At 46.4% G+C, this 20,361-nt stretch overlaps 1 protein-coding gene across 1 annotated transcript in view; it reads left to right on the plus strand.

Moving 5' to 3' along the window:
• Positions 1 to 20,361, plus strand: part of MYO5B (myosin VB) — a 145,804-nt gene that overhangs the window by 70,775 nt on the left and 54,668 nt on the right. The window contains exons 13-17 of the mRNA XM_058827205.1: positions 3,505 to 3,627; positions 4,868 to 4,951; positions 9,965 to 10,114; positions 10,686 to 10,783; positions 15,278 to 15,364. Of these exons, the coding sequence (XP_058683188.1) occupies positions 3,505 to 3,627; positions 4,868 to 4,951; positions 9,965 to 10,114; positions 10,686 to 10,783; positions 15,278 to 15,364 (542 nt within the window). The remainder of the gene's footprint in view (positions 1 to 3,504; positions 3,628 to 4,867; positions 4,952 to 9,964; positions 10,115 to 10,685; positions 10,784 to 15,277; positions 15,365 to 20,361) is intronic.

Genomic DNA, 20,361 nt, shown 5'->3' on the forward strand with positions numbered 1-20,361 from the left:
GAAAACACTGGGAAATGCAGTTGAGCCTCTGCCAAAGCTGAGTGAGCTGTCCTCCTTCTCAGGCTGAAACTGCATGCCGTGTGGGCATGCTGTCTGTCTTCCAGCATTCCCAAGTGCCTTGGACAGTGCTCTTTTTGGCACAGAGTGGCATTTTTGGGGCTGTGCTTTGCAGGGCCAGGGGCTGGACATTGTTGGTCCTTGTGGGTCCTTTCCAGCTCAGCACATATTGTGATTCTGTTTGGGAGCAGAGTCAGAGGTTACCATGGGTGCCCAGGTTTCTCCATAAGGTGTCTTGCTACCTCACTGTTTCCTTGCTTTCTCCTTGGCATGGGAGTGAGAAAGAAAAAATGAATGAAAAAACAAGCGTCCATTTCCATTAAGTGGAACCAAAAGGGTTCAGTCAAGAACAGGCTGATTGGAAAGGTTCACGTGTCAATGCTGTCATCGTTGTCCAAGATTTGTGAGGGATCTTTGTGCTTGTGGAGCAGCCTGACCCTGAGGCTGCCAAAGGGGGATGTGTCTCACCAAACCCACGAGCTCCCTCATGCTCTTGACCTCCTCTGTGGCCCCATTTGTGTTCCATGGCACGTCGCCACTGTGTGATGCTGCTAATGTGCCAAATGCATTTTCTAACGCTGCTCAGAAGATGCTCTTTAACCTTTGCTGTGTCCTTCTGTCAAGTGCCAGGAACGCTGTGCTCCGCTTCTGGCCAACTGCTTTTCCATCTCTCTTGTCTCCGTGCTTCACTGCGAACTTGGGGATCTGAGCAAATGTGTTTTCCTTGTCTGAACTCGTTAGTTTTTTGGACATCAGAAATTAGCACATGGCCTTCCTGTCCGGGGGGATTTCTGCTCCACCAGCAGATACACAGAGGTTGGACCCCTGGGCTTTCCTCTCGGGCGGGACAGCCTCCCCTACGTCACGCTGTCAGCTCTGATGACTTTAAAGTCAGGCACATCACTTGCAGTGGAACGTGTTTCTGGAGTGCAGGAGCAGCCCTGGCACTTTTCAGGCTTTAGCTTATATTGGAGTGTTGAGGAGTAAAGAAATAAAATTTGAGTAGTTCCTACTGTGTTTTCAGAGTTCACTTTTAGATCATTAGGTTTGCATCGTAGAAACCTTGAATGGTTTGGGCTGGAAGGAACCTTGAAGCTCATCCAGTGCCACCCCTGCCATGGGCAGGGACACCTTCCAGTGTCCCAGACTGCTCCAAGCCCTGTCCAGCCTGGCCTTGGACACTGCAGGGATCCAGGGCCAGCCCCAGCTGCTCTGGGCACCCTGTGCCAGGGCCTCACAGGGAGAAATTTAATATCCTAATTCCTAATTAGGATTTAATATCCTATTCCTAATATCCTAATATTCTAATAACCTCCTTCACCTTAAGCCATTGACCATTGTTTCTTCTATCCACTTAATTCTTTTGGAGGTGGTGGTGGAGGGAATCTCAGCCTTTAGTCCAGGTGGTCCCAAGCACCTCCTCACCTGGCTGGTGGGTTCTTGGGGGGTTCCTGGGGGGTTCTGGCTCCTGGGATGCAGAATGGATCCTGTGGGGCTGGCCCTGGCCACAGAGGGTGGGTGTGATGGTGGTTGCAGGAGCTCCTGCCAGCACCAGGGACAGTGAATCCGGAGGGGAGGGGACCCTGCCCGTGACAGACGAAGGCATGGTGAGGACAGAGAAGCACAGGCAGTGACCTTGTGCAATTCCTGGTATTGGCTTTATTCTCTTTAAAGATTCCGTTCTAAACTTGCAAGGCAGTCTCTTTTCCCCTTCCCCTTCCCCTAAAAAAATGATGATATAGCCTCTAAATAACTTCCTCAGTTTCTCTAAGGGCCTCGAACTGCCAAGGTAATACCAAAAGCTGTTATAATAGTACAGATAATGGCCTTATTAATTTTTATCTTTGGAGCTTGGTCCCTATCAGGTGCTTCCCAGGCAGCTAAAAATACCCAGGCTGCAGGATGGTGAGCAGGGTACGGCAGACCCTCTTTCTGGGAGGCAGGAGTGATGACTTTGAAGTTTAACTCCGAGATAAGCAGGTTTTTCAGCAAAGTGGATGCCCTGGAAGAGAGCTGGTGCAGGATAAATCTGGCTCAGGGTTGCTGCAGTGCTCCTGCTCTGCACCTGTGGCTTAGTTCTGCCCAGGAGGCACCCAGTGTACCTCCAGAAATGATGTTTTTGCATGCAAATATTAAATATAACCCATGAAAAGAAACACATCTACATTTATATAACCGAGTCTTACCTTGCATAAATAAAACATGTATATAATTGCATAGCTAAGTGCCTTTCAATATTTATATATAGTCTGTGTATCCATAATTGGCTACACTTAAAAATTGTAAAATATAAATAAATGTGGGAGAGCACGTCTTACATGCGTGGCTGCTGCATTAAATTCACCCTCATTACAAGGATTGGCAGGAGGTGCTTATCCCTGTATCCAGAACCCTTCTGGTGTGTTTTGGTTTGCTGTCATGAAATCAAAGGCTGTTTCAGAACAGCATAAAGAAGTATTCCTCTCCTGTCTCATGTTTTTCATCTTCCTGCTCTCTGTCCCTATTTCCTCTGTCATTTTTCATACAAAAGCCTATGTAAAGTCCACATGGATCATCAAGACCTCTCTCTGTTTCTGCACAGTTGTTCTGTTCTAAGCTTCGTCCCATCTAAGTTTAAATATTGACTGAGACTGAACCACCTCTTCTTCTAACCTAAATATTCAATTATCCATTTTTTTGTTAAAAATATATATAGGTATGTGTATGTGCAGCCACTGCTGTGCTCAGCAGTGATTCATGGGGTGGGGATGAACCCCATCAGTGGTGGCTCTCAGACCCCAAAAGGAACAATTTCACTGTTAAATAAACCAAAACTTCATGCATATTGTCTCATGTTGCAGTTATGGAAACTATTCTGTCACCTAAAACAGTATTAAAAAATAAGGTTGGTGCCTGAGTAGTTAATGTATCAAGTATAAAAATAGTTCCTTAATATTTCTGTTCTAATTAGTATGTTTTTTTTGTTGTTTGGGGGGTGTTGTGTGTGTAGGTATTTGGGGTTTTGTTTCCTTTTGGGGCTTTTTGTTTGGTTCTGGGTTTGTTTATGTTGGGGCTTTTTGTTTGGTTTTTTGGTGGGGAAGTTTTGGAGTTTTTGTTGGTTCTTTGGTTTGATTTTGCTTGTTTTGCTTTGCTGGCTTTTGTTTTGTTTTGGGGTTTTTTCTTTGTTTTTGTGTTGCTTCAGGGTGGTTTTTTTTGTTTAGTTTTTTAGGGGGGGGGGTGTTTGGTTTTTTTTTTTTAGTTTGTTTAGTTCTTCTTGTTGGTTTGGTTTGCCTTTTTTTAAAAAATTCTTCCTGCAAGAGCCGTTCTGGCTGCTGGGACAGAACCGGGATTTGGGTGTTCCCTGCTGGAAACGCAGTTTTGGTGTGTTTGTCATGGAAGTGTGTGAGCACAGAAGCCCCTGTCACTGTCCCTGTCCCTGTCCCTTTCACTGTCCCTGTCCCCGTGCAGGTGCCCAAGGGCACGGACCAGAACTGGGCGCAGAAGCTGTACGACCGCCACGCCGCCAGCCAGCACTTCCAGAAACCTCGCATGTCCAACACCTCCTTCATCATCCTGCACTTCGCTGACAAGGTACCTGCACGGCTGTGGTGGGTTTAGCACACCAGGAGCACTCAGCAGGGACAGGAAAGCCTCCTGCAGGAAAACAGATGGATGGATAGCCCCTGTGAGCTGCCCTTGGTGACTGTGGTGCCAGGCAGGTGGGGACCGTGGCTCGGTGCTCGCATCTGGATCGGCCCCGAGGGTTTCTGCCTCCCAGCTGTGGCTCTGAGCTGTGAGCTGTCGTGGCTTCTCCAGGAGAGAAAAATCCTCTTTCCTGAAGCTGTGGGGAAATGGATTTCTGTAAGGGCAGCTTGGCAGGAAATGTGCTGGAGAAGGGAATTGTGTTTGTAGAGCAGGAGCTGTGAGTGTCAGCAAGGCTCAGTGCAGGGAGGAAGTGAGAGGTGATGCCAGGCAGATCCCACCTTTTTGAGGGAGAAGACACCAGCTGTGGCACTGAACTAAACCAAATCCTGGTGCCTGGTGCTCGGGGGTCATGTCCATGGGCTCCAGCTTCACTGAAGCCCTGATGTGACAGGTGTTACAGCAAACAGGAATCTCAAAAGCTTGAAGTTATCCCAAACACACATTTGTTATAAAAAAATCAAAAAGATCAACCCAGGGGTATGTCTGAGGAGCTGGACAACATCCAGGTGCTGTGGTTCCATACAGGTGCTTCTCCTAACCAGGTTTGCCCTGGGTGCCATAGGCACTCACCATGACAAAGGTTGGTACTCACCTTTCTTTAGGCAACTGGTTTTGCATAAGGATCCTTCATAAACAATATTTCTTAGCACGTTTTCCTTTTTTTTTTTTTAATGTGAAAAAAATAGAAATTTTCTTTTGTCCTCTCTAAATTATTTTTTTAATTGGATTTTAAATTCCTTTACAATCCAACCCTCTGCAATTTCAAAACCCAAGAGACCTAGAAGAGACTTAGGCAGGGCATATTTTGAGGTTTATTGATTAACTTAGAAGGAGTTGAGGAGTGAACAAAAGAGTGTGTAGTGTTCCTGATGATCCTTGCATTTTTTACCCCCAGCTTCCATACACAGCAATTTAATGACTAGGAAACAATCAGTGTTTGCAGTAAGGGTTTTGCTTTCACCCAGATTCACTTCTTTTGATAAAAAGTGACCTTTGAATTCCAGTTGTTCTTTTCCCCTCTCAGGTTTTTTGGGTGAGCTCCTGGCGGCAGGGCAGGGGTGGGAGCACCTTGTCCCTGTGCATTTGGACTTGACCCACTGAGCTTCTTCCCTTTGTGTCCTGGTAGGTGGAGTACCAGAGCGAGGGGTTTCTGGAGAAGAACAGGGACACCGTGTATGAGGAGCAGATCAACATCCTCAAAGCCAGCAAGGTAAAAGCTGTGAGTCAGGGCAGTTGTCCAGGCTGGAGCTGAGCTGTCCCTGTGCCACTTCAAGCAGGCTGAGGGGGTGAGCGTGCAGCTGCAGCCACTGACAGCAACCAGAGAGCCAAATCACTGGGGTGTGCAGCAGGGAAAAGGGGCAGAGAGGAGGGTGCTGGGGGTTACAGTCACACCCATGTGTGGATGTGGCTGGTTGTCTGCGTTCCTTCACCCTGGTGTTGGTGTCCTGTCAAGATGCATCGCAAAAGTAGTTTCCAAACCTGTTGAGCCTCTTCTTTTTTGGTCACCAAGGGCCACAATTAGGAGCAAGGTTGTTTTTGGGCACTGTAAATCCCACTTAACTCTTGCTTGGAGCTCCCCACCCATCTCCCATCACCTGCAGAATTATGGGATGATTTGGGTTGGAAGAGAATTTAGGGATCGTCTTGTTCCAGCTCCCTGCCATGGGACATCTTCCACTAGACCAGGCTGGTCAAAAGCATGGGGGTGTGGGGTGAAAAGCCACTGTCACCAGCATAATTTGTGTATTGTGGGCAGCCTTGCTGGTCCTATCCCACTTCTGTGTGGAAATCACTGTTCCTCTTAGCTGTAATCCATCATACTTGTCCCTGTGGCTTCTAATTACTTCAGTAATTACTGTGCAAAAACTAGAGTTAATGCAGAATGTGACACAGCTCTGAGACACTCCAGCTGCTGTGGAGCTGTTTTACACAGCTGCCAATGTGTAACTTTAACAAATTAACAGATACTAAGGATCACGCTTGATGTCGATTGTGTCTTACAAGGTTTAGTGTTACCTTCTCTCTCCCGAGTATTGTACAAACAACTTGTCAACATCTCATTGCACGAAGTGCCAGCAGGGATGTACTGGCTGGCTGTGAATGCCAGGTCTCCTGGTGAAGGGTTTTTTGGCTCTTGGTGTTTAAAATTTTCCATGGGCTGTGGATTTGTTGGGATGTTGGAAGCAGAAGAGCTGTGGGGCTCTGAAGGCTTTGGAGTGGGTCCTGCCTGCAGTAAATGAGCATTTGACAGTGGACTTCAAGTCAAAGATTTTACAGTTTTCTGTATAAATTGAGCAGATTTTACACTGGCTTCCAGTACCATACTCCTGATCACTCTGAACATATGGGTCAGCTGTGTTAAAAGTGTCAATAGCACAGACAGCTAAGGAATTTTAAACCTTTGTTGTTTTAAAACCAGACCAAAAGTTCTTCCCTGCAGCCTTGAGTCTTTCATTGTCAACTAATGAACTGAAACTTTAAACAACCTCATCTGCCCCCAGGGCAGCTTTTATTAAGCAGTTAGTGTGAAAATCCAGCCTTGCAAAGTTCAACTCACCATCCAGCAGCCAAAATCCAGGCTGAATGACTCTGGGGCACCATTGTTCCTCCAAAACTGCTGTGTGGTTTAAGGAAGGAGTACATCTGCTTTCCTCCAAACCATTTCAAAGCCTTCCACAGCATAGGCCAGCATGTTAAGTTGGTTTGGGGATTTTTATTTTTATTTTTTTGTTTTTATTTTTGCATTACAGATTTTGGAGACCCCCTACATTTTGCAAATGCTGTGTCTCATATTCAGACTTCTCTTTGTGACACCCGTGGGTTGCTGCTGGCTGTGACCTTCTAAATGCCACCCCGAATAAGGAGTGGGATGAAGGCAGGTGGAGGAAACATTATTTTTAGGAGGAGTTTGTTCCTGTCAAAGTTGGAAGAGATAAGAATGGGAAATTATTTAAGTGATGCCAGTGGCTTGGCCTGTTTTGTGGCAAGGAATTCACGTGAAGATGGCAAGATGAACAATTTTCTCATCCATGGGAGTAGTTGTGAAATTAATAACTGTGAAGCTGGGCTTTAATAATGCCCAAATCAAGAGCTCTGCATGTTCAGGAAGCTTCCCAGGGAAAAACTGGGCGTGATTAGAGCTCATTAGAAATGCCAGGTAACCTCCAGTGATAATTGGTGCTATGTATTTAATTATTTAGCCAGTGCTGAACTTGCTGTTGGAGTCAGTGCTGCAGAACCGGCAGTGTCTGAAAAGGATTTCTGTTTGACTTCTTCCAGTTGGTGTAGAGGAGAGATTGTAACTCACTGGAGTAGTGTGGTGTAGAGTGGTGGAGACCCTGGAAACTGTTCCCTAAAAACAAATATAAAATAAAGGCTCTCTAGTCGCATATAGGAACCACAATGTAACAGCAGAGCAGGCTCGACCTTCTTTTGATTGCTAGGTTGGCCATCCAGTGCCACCCCTGCCCTTTCCACTATCCCAGGCTGCTCCAAGCCCCATCCAGCGTGGCCTTGGATACTTCCAGGGATGGAGCAGCCCCAGCTGCCCTGACCCAGCCCAGAACACTCTGAAATACACCTGGGTCTGAGAACCTTTGGGAGATAGTTGTTGAATTTCTGCCTCTAAGCCATTCCCCTAGCAGCATGGGAGCAGTGGCTTTTATCAGCCTGTGCTGATCCCCTGCTGCTCAGGGAAGAAGAGCAGCAGGAGCTTTCTCACATTCCTCTCACAAATCTTTCAACACCTGACGATCTGCTCTTGCTGCCCCTAACTCGGGTTTGCCAACAGATTGTTACCCTGATACTTTGGTCACTTGCCTGCCATTTGCCCTCTGGGGCTACAAGCAATTAAAAACAATTTTGTTTTGCTGTAAAAGGCAATCTGGTATCTCTGAACCAGAAAAAGCAGCAGTGGCAGTGCTGAGTCTGCTACATAAATGTGTAAATTTAACTAAAGCTCAGATTTGTGCTGCAGAGGACTTTGTCCTGTCCTCAGGATCAGGCTGGCACACAGTAGTGTGCACTCTTTGCATTCCCACTAAAGCAGCACAGAGGGCAAGAGGGAACACTGAATTTAACGCAGCAAGGACCTGGGCACCTCCCTGTCAGCAAGCCATCGCTGACAAAGCACTCCCACCAAGACAGAACTGCCTTCTGCTAATTAGAATGCAATTACTGCCATCAACAAGATGGTGAAAGAGACTTTATGAAGCATTTAATTACTTCTGTAAGCACTGGTCAGCTGGAGCAGTTGAGAGCTGATGTTCTTTGAATTGAGGGAAATTATTTGAACGCTGATGGAAGGCATATGGGCATGCTGTGAAGGTATTATTTTCGAGTTCTCTGTAATTACAAGTAATGCAGCAATGGTTTTGACTCTGCCAACTGGGGAGGAGGGATCTGCCCCTCTTGCTCATGCCCCAGAACCAGTGGAATGGTTCCTGCTAGAGATGATCTCAGTTCCACCAGGTTTTGCATCTGCAAGCTGAGAGCTCGGCTCTGAGATCCTTCTCCAGCACACTCATTCAGGAACAAGCACTGCTGTTACTAATACCAAATGGATGGAGGGATCAGTGACACTCCAGCTGTGTTGAGAAGATATTTTGAAACCCAAAATTACATCCAGAGGTTTTACCACATTGTCAGGTGTGAGGTTGTATCCTGTGCTGGATATTTTCATCAATACATGTGCCATCCATGCCTCCCTCCTCTCCTCCTCCCTCCACTCCTGTTTGCAGGAGTCAGAGCATCCCAGATGTGTCATCCACAACTGTCAGGATGTCTTTTTTAGGGGTAGGAGGTCAGGTGAAGAGGGAGAGAGCCTTTATTTTGGTAGGAGTTGAGTGAGCTGCAGAGATAGCAGTGAAAGCTGAGACTATGAAGCAGATCCTGAGCTGGCGCTGTCGTGGAGCCTGCAAGAAATTGGTCATGTAATGGAAATAATTTCCCTCCCACAGTCGTGTTGAGGCTCCTGTAGGAGCAAGCTGTGAGAACAGCCCACAGGACAGGGCTGGAAGTGTTCCTGTCTCAGCCCAGGGATGTGGCAGAGAGCCAGGCAGCCCTTCACGGCACAGGGCTGTCCATTTATGTCTAAAAAATGGTAAACCACAGCACCCTTCCTGGGATCTTAATGGAAACACAACCAGGTTGGGCCTTGGGAGGAGTCTGAGGTGGGGGCAAGAGTGCCATGCAGCTGTCCCTGGCTTGTGCTGGTGGTTTTGGGGTGGATGTGTTGGGGATGGTGTGCCATGGATGTGGGGATGTGGTTCTCTCCTTCAGGTGCTCCAGCATTTGTGTGGCTGGGGGGCATCGTGGGTGCTTTATCAGTGTCACCAGGCTGGAGCCCAGCTCAGTTGGTGATATGTGACATCCCACCTGCTGACAGAGAGGCTTTTTTGCATTTAAGGATCTCCCCTTTGAATTTAGGTGCAGCTGTGGCCAGTGTGGGTGCGTAGGTGGATTCAAGACGTGAAAATTCAACAGCCCTGCTAACCAGGCTAGATTTATGGTGGCTTACTTAATATTCAGTTTCCCCAGCCTAATGTAAATCTGAATATCCTGCTCCCTAAATAATAATAATAATAAAGAAGGCATTAACTGTATTTTCCAGCTCAGTTGTTGTTTATGAAGCAGAAATGTTCATTCCAGAACTAGGGATCTGGTTAGATGTGGTACTTGCAAGATTGTGGGATGGCAGTGCTGCCCTGAAAGGTGGGTAATTAAGGAGGAAGTGTTTATGTCCCTTAATTTTTTGAAAAACAAGGGTGGCTCTGGGGCCAGGGTGGGGCCTGGCTGCCACCTGTCCTCACAGGAGGTCCTGTTCCTGGGGGATGTGCTGTGCAGGCAGCATCCTTGCTGGGGCAGGATAAACCCTGGATAAACCCTGAAACAAAGCCTTAGGAGCAAGAGTCATGTTCAGGAGGTTTTGTGCCTTGGCAAGGCTTCAGCAATCCAGCCTCTTTTTTTTTTTTTGTTTTTTTGTTTTTTTGTTTTTTTGGCTAGTTTGATTTAATGTGTACATTTCAAGGTTTCATGAACTGCAGCACAGAATGGTCCTGCTGATGTAGTTTATGTAGGCAACTCTTCTTGCTTCCAATTTCTTGCCCTTTTTCCTCTTCCAGGTTTAGGATGGGTGATAAATGACCTGAGTGATGACCTGGTGGGTGGGTTCATTCCCCAGTGAGCAGGGCCAGAGGTGCTCAAGTGTTTTCTCTCGTTTTAGTATCAGATGGTAGCAGACTTATTCCAGGAGGAGAAGGAAGCTATGCCTGCCACTGCCGTGCGGAAGGGAACACCCCGGATCAGCGTCCGCTCTGCCAGGCCAGCCTTCAAAGCTGCCAACAAGGAGCACAGGAAAACAGTGGGACACCAGGTAATGTAAGATTTGGGTGAGTCACTAACAGCAGAGCAATCCAGTTAAGATCTTGTTTCTTCAGTTTGAAGCAGAGGTAAATAAAAAGCTGTTGGGGTGGAAAGAGACTTTCCCGTGATCTCTGTGTTCAGCTGTTGCATTTTGGATGACTTCTAGCACTGTCTCTGGAGCAGCAGGCTTGAGTAGTCTTGACTGAAAGCAGCTGAGGCATGGTCTGGTGAGGGTGGAGGCCACTCTGGGATTCACTGGGCAGTGTTCCAGTGTACTGTGGAGCCCATAAATTGAAACAGCTTCAGAAAAGGAGCGTTTTTTCCCCTGTGGGCAGTTTAGAGGTTCAGCAGGGGCACAGGGACGTTGTGCTGTCTCCATCCTTGGAGACGTGTCAAAGACCCAACTGGGCAGAGTCCCAAGCTTTATTTCTCATGAACCTATTTGAGCTGGAAGCCCTCGACCCCGCAGTGTCTTCTCTGAATTGTCACACAGCGTCACACCTGTGGGTGGCTCGTGGCAGCTGCTGCCTGGGGCTGCAGGGTTGCAGCACCTCCTCCAGATGAGTGGTTTTGCCTTTCAGTTCCGCAACTCCCTGCACCTGCTGATGGAGACCCTGAACGCCACCACCCCACACTACGTGCGCTGCATCAAGCCCAACGACGAGAAACTCCCCTTCAAGTAAGTGGAGCTGCAGATGAAAAAATGCGTTCAGCTTTAGAGCAGCAGAACGTGCTTTGGGCTCTTCCTCCTGCTGAGGAGCTTGCCCCCCCCTTTTAATGCTGTTCCTGTAACTGGGAGGTCTGTGTGGGTTGCTGGAGTCACCTTTTTGGGTTTCAGCATGTGGGGTTTGTGCCTCTGAAATGAAGACTAATTCCTAATTCAGGTTCTAATAATTCATAGATATACTCTGCTAGTAGTGAGCACCCTTACTTTGTAGTATTAGGGTCTTTGTGCAATTTTCATCTTAGACTTGCTTTGATTTAAATAATTACAGTTCCAAACAGTGAAAAGAGAAAGAAATTAAAAAGCAGAGGTAAGTAGTGGGTTTGTAAAATGAACAAAAATATCTTGGTGCTTCCAAAATAAATGTAGAAAAAGTAAAGACATGGCTTGAATCAACTTCAGGCAGGTTAACAGCTGAAGCAAAAGGCCAGTCCTTTTCTTCCTCCATAGTTCAGAGACGAATCACAGGCAGCAACTGTGAGCAGGTAGCAGTTGTTAGCCCTGTTTGACCTCTTGGTCATGGTTTGTGCCCAGTTTTCTTCCCTGTAACTTCAGGAAAGCTTGGCCATTAGTCTGCAGGGACCTTACAGATGTGATGTCCTCGAAAGGCAGGTGGTGCAGGTGGTGGCCTTTAAGGAAGAAGGCTGTAAATGTAATCCAGCAGCAGGGAGGCATTTCCCTCCAGCTGACCCGATGCAGGCTGAGTGCTCCCAGTGAGCACAGTGTGATTCAGGAGTGCAGAGACAGCTCCAGCAGTGCCCTGAAAGCTGGGCAAAGCTTCTCTAAGCAGGCTCACCCTTGGTCATGATGTGCTGGGTGAGATGTATCCACCTGGAAGCTTCCTGGCTTGACTCTTCTCCCCCTGCAAACAGCTAAGTGTTTAATCATTACAAGACATTCAGAAACTGTTTCATATTTACCTGATGCCTTAGATGAGAATTTAACAGCCCTGGAGAAGGCTGTCTGTGCTGGGATGGCAGTTCCTGTGCTCAGCTGATCTGTTTCACACACCATCCTGTAGGTACTGGATTTGCTCAGGGCCTTGGTCTCCTGTTGCCTTTTGCAGGATGAAATTTAAATGAAATTCTAGATTATACTGTGTGATTGACTGTTTTCTTTAGATAGAGCACAAAATTATTCTCTGACTTGCTATAGTGAGAGTGTGATAGATGCTCTGGGTGGTGAAATGCCTTCATCTTTCCAAGAGGTGTATCCAAGACTCTGTGTCCCTACTTGGCTCTCCTTTCAACTCATCCCTCTTCACTTCTCTGCCTTCGGACTTTCAAATTCAGGTTTTCGTGTGGTGCTCAGGATACAGTTAATATAATTCAATGGATGTACAAGCTCTTGGTATTCAGGGGGCAATAACTGAATTAACTCAGTTGTATCCCTACGATGTTATGGGTAGCAAGCACCAGGAGGATAATTCTGCCAGTGCCTGCTCCTAGTCCAGTGTGATGCTACTATTGGTGAATGTCCAAGCTCAGGATTTTGGGAACAAGCAACAGACCAAAATAGACACAAGGATGGTTCTGGAGGAGGTTGCTTTAGGTTGGGGTGGTGGGGCTGCATCTTCATCCACAGGCGGTTCAGATGTCTCCTGTGGGTGGTTCTGCAAGAGACTGTTCCCCCTCACCCCTAATGGATTGCTTAATTGGCACTGTGACCTGGGCATCCTGGTCAAGGTTGGCCTTGCTGCCATCAGCTTGAGGAATTTGTATCCTTAGCTGGCTCAAATAAAGTCACAGAATCCCAGGAGCACTGAGGTTGGAAAAGAGCTCCAGGATCATCGCGTCCAGGCTGTGCCCGATCCCCACCTTGTCACCAGCCCAGAGCTCTGAGTGCCACGTCCAGACCTTCCTCAGACACCTCCAGGGATGGGGATTCCAACACCTCCCTGGGCAGTTCCAAGGCCTGGCCCCTCTTTCCATGGAGAAATTCCTGCTGCTGTCCCCCCTGTCCCTGCCCTGGCCCAGCCTGAGGCCGTTCCCTCTCCTCCTGTCCCTGTTCCCTGGCAGCACAGCCCGACCCCCCCGGCTGTCCCCTCCTGCCAGGGACTTGTGCAGAGCCACAAGGGCCCCCTGAGCCTCCTTTTCTCCAGGCTGAGCCCCTTTCCCAGCTCCCTCAGCCGCTCCTGGGGCTCCAGACCCTTCCCCAGCTCCTTCAGCTGCTCCTTGTAGGACTTGCTCTCTAAAGCCTATTTGCTTATGTGTAAAAGTGGCACCTAGAGACACGTGCTGGAAAGTGCACAGTGCTGGGAAGCATTTGTGAAGTGAAACATCATCAGCACTGCTCCAGGTTAGCACCAAAGTGGTGTCTGTAGCATGCAAAACACTCAGTGTTATGTTTGTTTTTCAGTGAGAAAACAAGTCTTCTCTTTCTAAAACATAACATTTTCCAGCTCAGAAGAGCTTTACATTTTTACTAAAATGAGATGCTTACCCCAGAGAGCAGATAGGATGTAATGGCAGCCCTTCAGTACTTAGAGGAAAAAAGAAAATACTTGCTCTTAATGGTGGTGTGTGGTGGGAGGACAGGAGGCAATGGCCCCAGATCAACATGGGAGGTTCAGACTGGAGATAAGTAAACACGTTTTTTTCTCCCTGAGGACAGTCTGTCAGTGGAGCAGTCTGCCCAGAGAGGTTGTTCAGCCTCCATCTGTGGAGGTTTCTATCAGTTTTGAGTGGGTAAACGCCTGAGCTATGGCTCACACAGCTGTCCCAGCTTTTGAACATAGAAGGTCAGACTGGAGACTTCCTCAGGTTTCTGGCACCCTGCATTCCTACTTCACAACTTGCTGAAAAGATAAGCTCTGTAGTGGGGCTGAGGGGTCTCAGGCTCCCATCCTGGAGGACACCTTGGCACTGAACAGGAATGTTTGCTGCATCTGACTGCAGGCTGTGTCTGAGGTTAATTCCTGGTGGAGGAGACTTCCAAAGAGAGATGTGCAAGGGGAATGCCTGACTTCAGGTTGTTCCTCTTGTCAGTTTCCCTTTTAGAGTCTGTTTCAGGCAGGGTTTGGGATCTTTGGCTTGGGTTTCCAGGCCAAAGGCAACCTGCCAGGTGCTTCTACCTCCCATGGAAAGGAAAAGGAGTTTGTAATAAGGAGTTTGTCCCACTTTTAAGGTCTTAATTTCAGTGTTAGCCCATAGCTGGAGCTGTTGCTGATAAATGACTGCAGCCTCTCTGGTGACTGCATTTCACCCCCACTGAGCAGGGCTTTGCTGCTTTGCAGTTTCTCTTGGATACAGCAGAGATTGCTCTGGGATCTTCCAGGACTGATGCTTACCTGCTGATCTGACAGTCCTGTTTATTATTTATTGTTATGGAAATTGCACCCTTGTGGGTTCTTCCTTGAAGTGAGTGACAGCCCAGACTGATTTTTCACCCTGCACAGTGTTTGTGGTGTTGCAGTGAATAACTTGCTTGTAGACTTGACAGGTCCAGGGAATTAAAAAAAAGCAGAGAGAGAAGAAGGGGACTATTTTTCATGCTGCTTTTGTACAGCAGAGAGCAGGCAGAATTATTCATGCAATCTTGACTTGCAGGTGGAAATATTTTGGGCTTTCAGAAAGGGAAAAGCTGGTATTATGTGGGAAGCTTTGTTCTGGAAACCTCACACAGCTGTGGACATCTGCATTCATGTGAGTCCAAGCTTGATGCAAGGACCTTTTCCAGCGCTTTCCAGAGCTGAAGAGCTTGTGCATTCAGAGTCAGGGTGAAAGGAGGGAGGTGCTGTGCAGGTACCTGTACTCACTCTGCGCAAGGATGGTCTGTTCTGGGCATGAGTTCTTGCCAGGAACCAGAGGAGGCAATGCCCAGGTCCTCAGCTGGAAGTTGCCATGAGTGTTTTTGGCACAAATTCCTGATGGAGGTGGGATGCCAGTGGTAAGGGATGAGGCAAGCTTTAAAGAGGAGGGCAGAAACACCTTAAATTTCCACATGGTGCCTACCAAAGTCATTAGTCTGTAACACCAGCACCACTGTTCTTGGAAAACTTAGTCTAGAAACTAGCAGCACCTGTTAATTACCTGGTTTTGGAATGGAACTGAATATATCAGGCTTACTTTGCTGTTGAATTTGATTTCTGTGAATATGATGTTGCCCTGATAGCTGCAGGAGTAATACTGCCTGGTTAACCAGGCAGCTTGTGGTGGGGCAGCCTGTTCCCTTCTTTATTGTGACTTTATTGCTTTACAAAGCCAGGTAGGGTCTGGCTGTAGGCACGAATTAATGGCAGCAGGTCATCCTATCCCAAGAATACACCTGGCATTGGTAGAGGGGTGGAAGCAAGGTTGAAAATCGCACCTCTGTGACCTGCAGAGAAAATGAGTGACATCAGTGCAGCCTGTTCCCAAAGCCAGGCATGGGCTACACTGCGGTTTGGGAGGGAATGGCTGCAGGTTCCCTCTCACTGTGTGTTAATGTCTGTCCTAAATCTATTTGCAGATTTGATCCAAAGAGAGCAGTGCAGCAGCTGAGAGCCTGTGGGGTGCTGGAGACCATCCGGATCAGTGCAGCTGGCTTCCCATCCAGGTACAGGGCTGGGAATTCCCTGGGCTTGTGCTGCTCCTGTGATTCACTCAGCAATTTCACTGTACCCAAGGCCAAGCTGGACACTGGGGCTTGGAGCACCCTGGGGCTGTGGAAGGTGTCCCTGCCATATCAGGGGTGGCACTGGATGGACTTTAAAGACCCTTCCAGACCATTCTGTGATTATCTGAGGTGAGGGAGGAAGAAGAAAACAATTCTGTTCTCAGGACAGTGTTTATTTAGCTTGGTTTATATCCAGGGTAGATTTTTTACTTTTTTTTTTTCCTTTTTTAAATTTTTTTTTTCGTTTTGCAAAACTCCCATTATGTCCTGGGTTCTTCAGGTCTGAGAGATTCATTGTCCAGCAAAGAGATTCAAAGTGGGGGTGGCAGTGGGTGTGTTGTGCTGTGTCCAGCGTTCCAGTTTGGTCTTGAGAGGTAATTTGCTCTCATGAAACCTCTGAAAAAACTGGTGCCTGGCAGACAAAAGGTATCCTGCTTTGATCCCATAGCTAATGTGGATCCCATAGTTTGATGTGGACATCAAACAACAGCTCTGGAAGCAAGCATTGCCCTAAAGGACTCCTTCCCTGTTTGCCTGAAGCCCCTTCCACTGTTCAATTTGCTTTTCTTCGTGTTTTTTCCTGGCTTCAGACATCTGCTGTAATCCTCATTTCAGCCTAAAAGAAAAATTTGATTCTGCTTGCAGAGAAAGAAAATAAGGGTTGTAAATTATTGTGGTAGACTTTGCACATCCAGAGAATCCTAGGCTTCAAACTCTTGCATCGTAAAAAAAGAGGGTTACGAGTGGTGTGGGTCCTGCTGATTGAGATATAAAATTCAAAAGAGGTTTCTAAGGCCTAATAAATCAGAAAACACAGACTATACATACGTCATGAAGATGACAAGGGCAAATAATTCTAAAAAGGCATCAATTGCATTTTAGTGCCAAGCAGCTTTGTGTTAATGTCAGCAAAGCCATCAGCCTTTTTATATGGAACAAAGAAGTTATAAATATGCACAGTGAGGAGTTTGGCTAAGCATGATGTGGAACACCATGACGAACCCCCCTGTCCTGGATTTTGGGGAGGAGTGAGCTACTCTCAGCCCCTGAAAAGCTGCAGAGGGTTTCTGGCAGCTGAGGGCAGCAGCTGCATGTTGAGGTTGCCCTGCTGCCCTTCGCCTCTCTTGGCCACTGACCTCATGTTGAAGTTGCCCTTCCTCTTGTCCACTGGCCTCCGTGGGCAGCCCACAGCTGGTGGTGGGGCTCTCCCTCACCAGCTGAGTCCAGCTGCTTAAGGAGGAAGAAGGGAAAACAGAAGAAGGAGAAGAAGAAAAGTCTCATGGAAAGCAATTTCTCTCTGTCCTCTGCCAGTGTGGGAGATTGGGGTTCTCATGCTGGGAGTCTGGCCCTCTTAGAAGACCCAGCATCACCTTTGGCTTTCAGCTCAGAAGTCCTGAGGGCTTCTGTGGAATTAGCCAGTAAAAAGCTGCTTCTACATTACATGATCACTAAGCCATGGTGGGGAATCAAAGATTCCAGCCCTTGGGTTGTCTTTTGTCTTTGTTGCCAGGCCAAATCCATCAGTTCTCTGTAGTAACAGCCCTGAGACAATGAAAAATCTGGGTTTTTTTCACATGGGAGAGGCCAGAGAACACAGCTCTTTGCTCTCTAAGCAGGATTTCACACTGCCCAGTGCAGTCTGGGCCCTGGCTCTGCCCTGGTGGGCCCTGGGAGAGTTTGGGGAGCTCTGACCTGAGCGTTGTGTGTTTGAGGTTTGTTACTGGCCTCACCATGGCTGCATGGACACCCTGTTCCTCTCCATTCATAATTAACCTACAGATTTGTAGAGTTTTTTTCTATTTCTGCTCACTTAACTGCAGTCTAGACCCTTCAGCACTAAAATCAATGTAAAATTAGTAACTGGGGAGGGAGAACAGAGGGGAGAAACCAGACAGCAAAGAATTGACCAGTGCAAGGACCTCTCCACAATGACAAACTAAAAAGTGATGCTCTCAGCTCTGCTTGCATGCTTTTGGTTACGAGATCTTCTCCCAGGACAATAAGAATACAGAGCTCTTCCATCACAGCAACTTGTCAGCTTTTGTTCTTCCTCCAGGGACAAAAAAAACAGGGTCCAAAAAGCTATTTCAGCCTTTCAGAGTGACCTTTTCCAAAGTTTGTGATGCTTGAAGGACAGATTTTTGTGTATTTTAATATTTCTAGGATATAATTGTATATAGGAGCAGATCTACACCAAATAGAATACTCACTTTGGGCTCTGGTAGTTCTTCATCCCCCCTTACAAAATTCTAGTCCTGAAAATCCAGACCCAGGAGCTGGATGATGTCGTTGAAAGATTGTGAATAATCTGTGTATTTAAATTTGCCTTATAGACTGTCTTAGGAAAAGATGCTTTCACAGGATCTTCTTTTGTAGGAAAAGTAACAGACTTTTTAGTTCTTTCTGCAGTTTTATGTGAAACCTCTCTCAGTTTTCATCACAGTGAGCATTGATTATTCCTCTGTATTTCCTTATATTTTGAGACAAGTTGAGTTAGTATTGCTTGATTAAGGATAAAACTAAAAAGCAGAGTCATTGCTTTAAATTTAAACCTCATGTGAAGGCTCTAAATTTGTAATAACTTTAAAATAATAAGAGAAAACTTGATCTTCTTGACTTTTGCTTCGCTTGAGTATAAGCAATTTCCCTGTAAAGCAACAGGGAATTTCCAAATTTGTTTATCTCGAGGTAAGTTTTATCCAGAAACAATAGAAAAACTCTTATTTTCATCCTGTTATGCTTACCTCTGAATATATTCTAGCACACCGTCACAAGAGTAATTTCTGAGGGTGATGTGGTCTCTGGGTAAAACCACCTGCTGCTGAAGAGTTAGATGTTTTGAGTCTTTAATAATTTTTTTAACTCTAAGAAAAGAAATCATTTTTGATACAAGTTGTAGTTGTTCAAGCCGTGTAAGTCACAAAAATCTGAAGCCTTGGGCTGCCCACTTAGGGTGTGCCTGGGTTTATTTCACCATTTCCATGGTAGGCTGCGCTCTGGCTGTGTCTGAAATGAATTGAAAATGTGTCATTTGCTTTGAAATGTTACTCAGCACTTAAGAAATCTGTATCTGTTAGCATGTACATAAATGACTGTGATGAATGGGCTGTCTGAGGTGTGTAGGTAGTAAATCTATCATCAACTTCCCTGCATAAAGCGTGGAAGATGTCTCTGTGCTGTAAAACCATTCATCTTCTTTACAGGAACTGGCTGCATAGAGATGAGTCTATAGAGAACTAATTGGAGCAGATCTCCGTGAATAGCAAAATACACTTTAAAACAAGTTTTTAAATTGGTTCCATCAAAACTGATTTTTTTTTTTTTTAATTTCCCCTGCTGGTTATGGTGGTTTCCAGTCAGTGGTGGAGCAGCAGTGGTCTCCCACCATGCCACCACTCTGAATAACCTCATCACTGCAGTTCTCTCTGAAATACCCTCTTTGTAGTTATGTATTTATAGTTTTAAGTATCCTTGGCATTTGGCTGCTTCCTCTGGTTGCTGGAGCTCACTGTCACATGCAGCATTTTTGTATCAATTCAGTGTGAAATCCCAGCTGCTAAACTCTATAAACATTAAACACTTAAAATTGAAAACTGCCATGGACATCCTTGGTATCTAATTTTTATTATAGAATGTGCCTTTAGCTGTCTGGCTGTCATTTCAGGATAACAAGACTTATAAATTGCTTTGGCTACCAACCGTTCTGTTTGCCCACTCCCAACAAAGGTGTAATATGTAAATGGAGGGGTTTTCCCCCCTTGTTTTTCCCTTTGAATATGTTCCAGCTAATTTCAAGCCAGGCCAGCCTGCATGTTTTAGAGCTAATTGAAAGGCAAATCTGTTCTGCTGCAGTAAACAAGGAAAGAGAAATTTTCTCTCTGAGCTGCAGTTTCTAAAACAATTTCACTCAAATCTTTGCTCCAAGTTTGAACCTGCATCCCTCCTGACATGTTTTGACTCCTCTGGAAAGATCAGTATTGTCCAGTTCCTTCCTGTTTAATATGTTGACCCCTTCAGGGCAGGGTGCCCTGTGGTGCTGCCAGGATTTCTTACACAAATCTGAGTTTGCTCAGCGCCTGGGATGGTCTTTGGTGATGGGGACACTGAATTTGTTTACCCTGAGTGGAAACATTTCACGTTCAGTTACTTTGGGGTACAAAATAAACCATATTATGGTTAAGAGTTTGAAGTTTTTTTGATCTATTATGCTCCTTTCAGCTGTTCACTCAGTGCAGCTGGTGTAACATTGCTGTAATAACCCTGAAACAATGGGTTGTGGATATTTTGGGCAGTTGCTGACTGCTTGGAAAGATGCTTTTCAGAGGCTTCCTTAGAATGTCACCCTCAGTTTCCTACCCATGCTCTGTCTTTATTTTGATGTTGTGATAAACCCAGCTGGCTCTGCTCAGGTTCATAATCCCTTGATTTTAGGCAGGAGCAGCCCCTTTGCTTTACACCTGGCTGCATTTTTGTGTAAAACATGCAAATCTGGCCGCTCAAATCACAGAAAAAAAAATAAATTATTTCATCTGTGGTGTGTGCTATAGCTTATTCCCTCTGTTTCCTGTAGATGACAAAAACTTTGCTGGGATGACCAAGTCTCAGCTCCCAGCCAGCCATCCTCGCTGCCTGAGCCCAAGGAGGGCTTTTTCCACAGGCATAAGTTATTTTCCTGCATCCCTTTATTGCCTTTTCCCCTTAGTGACCTGTGCTGTCATCAAAGGAAAATTCAGCTGTTTGAGTTTGGCTTGATCTCAGTTTGAGAAGCATCTGCCCAGTCTTTTGTGCCTCCTTCTTCCTGTTTCTCCCCATCTCTTTTCCATCTCTTTTGTCTGCACCACTTAATCTGGATCTTAAAACTTGCTAATAATATGGAGTTGTGTTTATTTAGTGTCCCTTGGTGGTTTCCAGCCCTGCACTGAGGCTTGCTATGTGCT

Source organism: Poecile atricapillus, chromosome Z (assembly GCF_030490865.1).
Source record: "Poecile atricapillus isolate bPoeAtr1 chromosome Z, bPoeAtr1.hap1, whole genome shotgun sequence".
Taxonomy (NCBI): Eukaryota; Metazoa; Chordata; class Aves; order Passeriformes; family Paridae; genus Poecile; species Poecile atricapillus.